This window comes from Eimeria tenella, genomic scaffold, assembly GCF_000499545.2.
Source record: "Eimeria tenella Houghton genomic scaffold, Eth_scaff2659, whole genome shotgun sequence".
NCBI classification, from domain to species: Eukaryota; Apicomplexa; class Conoidasida; order Eucoccidiorida; family Eimeriidae; genus Eimeria; species Eimeria tenella.
In genome coordinates this window covers 410-1142 of record NW_013542535.1, presented here as the reverse complement: position 1 = coordinate 1142, position 733 = coordinate 410, and the positions used below count along the sequence as shown (strand labels likewise).

The 733-nt window shown below is 65.9% G+C and overlaps 1 protein-coding gene across 1 annotated transcript in view; it reads left to right on the top strand.

Annotated features, from left to right (window-relative positions):
- ETH_00039210 (uncharacterized protein) overlaps nucleotides 1–733 on the top strand; it is a gene marked incomplete at both ends in the record, with an annotated part of 2742 nt that overhangs the window by 1739 nt on the left and 270 nt on the right. The window contains one exon of the mRNA XM_013375302.1: nucleotides 65–733. Coding sequence (XP_013230756.1) covers nucleotides 65–733 — 669 coding nt within the window. The remainder of the gene's footprint in view (nucleotides 1–64) is intronic.

Below are 733 nucleotides of genomic sequence, written 5' to 3'. Positions count from 1 at the left end.
GCTGGCGTTGCGGGGGGGGGGGGGGGCCCCCGAGGGGCCCTCGGAGTTCTGTTTGCTGCTGCAGCAAACTGAAGAGCCCCTGGCGGAGCGCTGCGAGTGCAGCAAAGGGGGCCGCAGCAGCAGCAACTTGCTGCAGTTCTTTGTGGGGTTTATGAGCCGGCAGCTGAGCAGCAGCATTGTGCAGGACCAGTGGTCACGTTTGCTGCGCATGCAGCTGCTGCAGCAGCAGGAGCCCGCGCTGTTCCCGCTGCCGCTGAACCCTCTTGCTGCTGCGCTGCACGAGGCGGCCGTGCAGCTGGCGGACGCAGCAGCAGCAGCAGCAGCAGCAGCGGACGCCGCAGCCACCCCCGCAGGCAAAGCAGCAGCAGAAGCAGCAGCAGCAGCAAAACAAGACCAAGACCTTGCTGCAGCAGCAAACCGCGTCTACACCACCATGTGCAGATACGCAGACTACATGATAGCAGCAAACAACTTAAAAGAGACCAACGCATGCACCCTGGTGGGGGCCCCCCCAGAGGGGCCCCCCGGGGGCCCCCCCGGGTCCCCCGGGGGCCCCGGGGGCCCCCCAGGGCCCCTGCTGGCGCTGCTGAAGCGGCTGCTGCAGCAGCACTCCTCGCGGGTCCTGTGGAGCCGGCTGGGGCAGCAGCAGCAGGGATTATTAGCAATGAGTTATGAAGAAATAGTAAAGTCGAAGAGTCTGCAGCAGCAGCCGAGTGGGGCCCTAAAGGCGGGG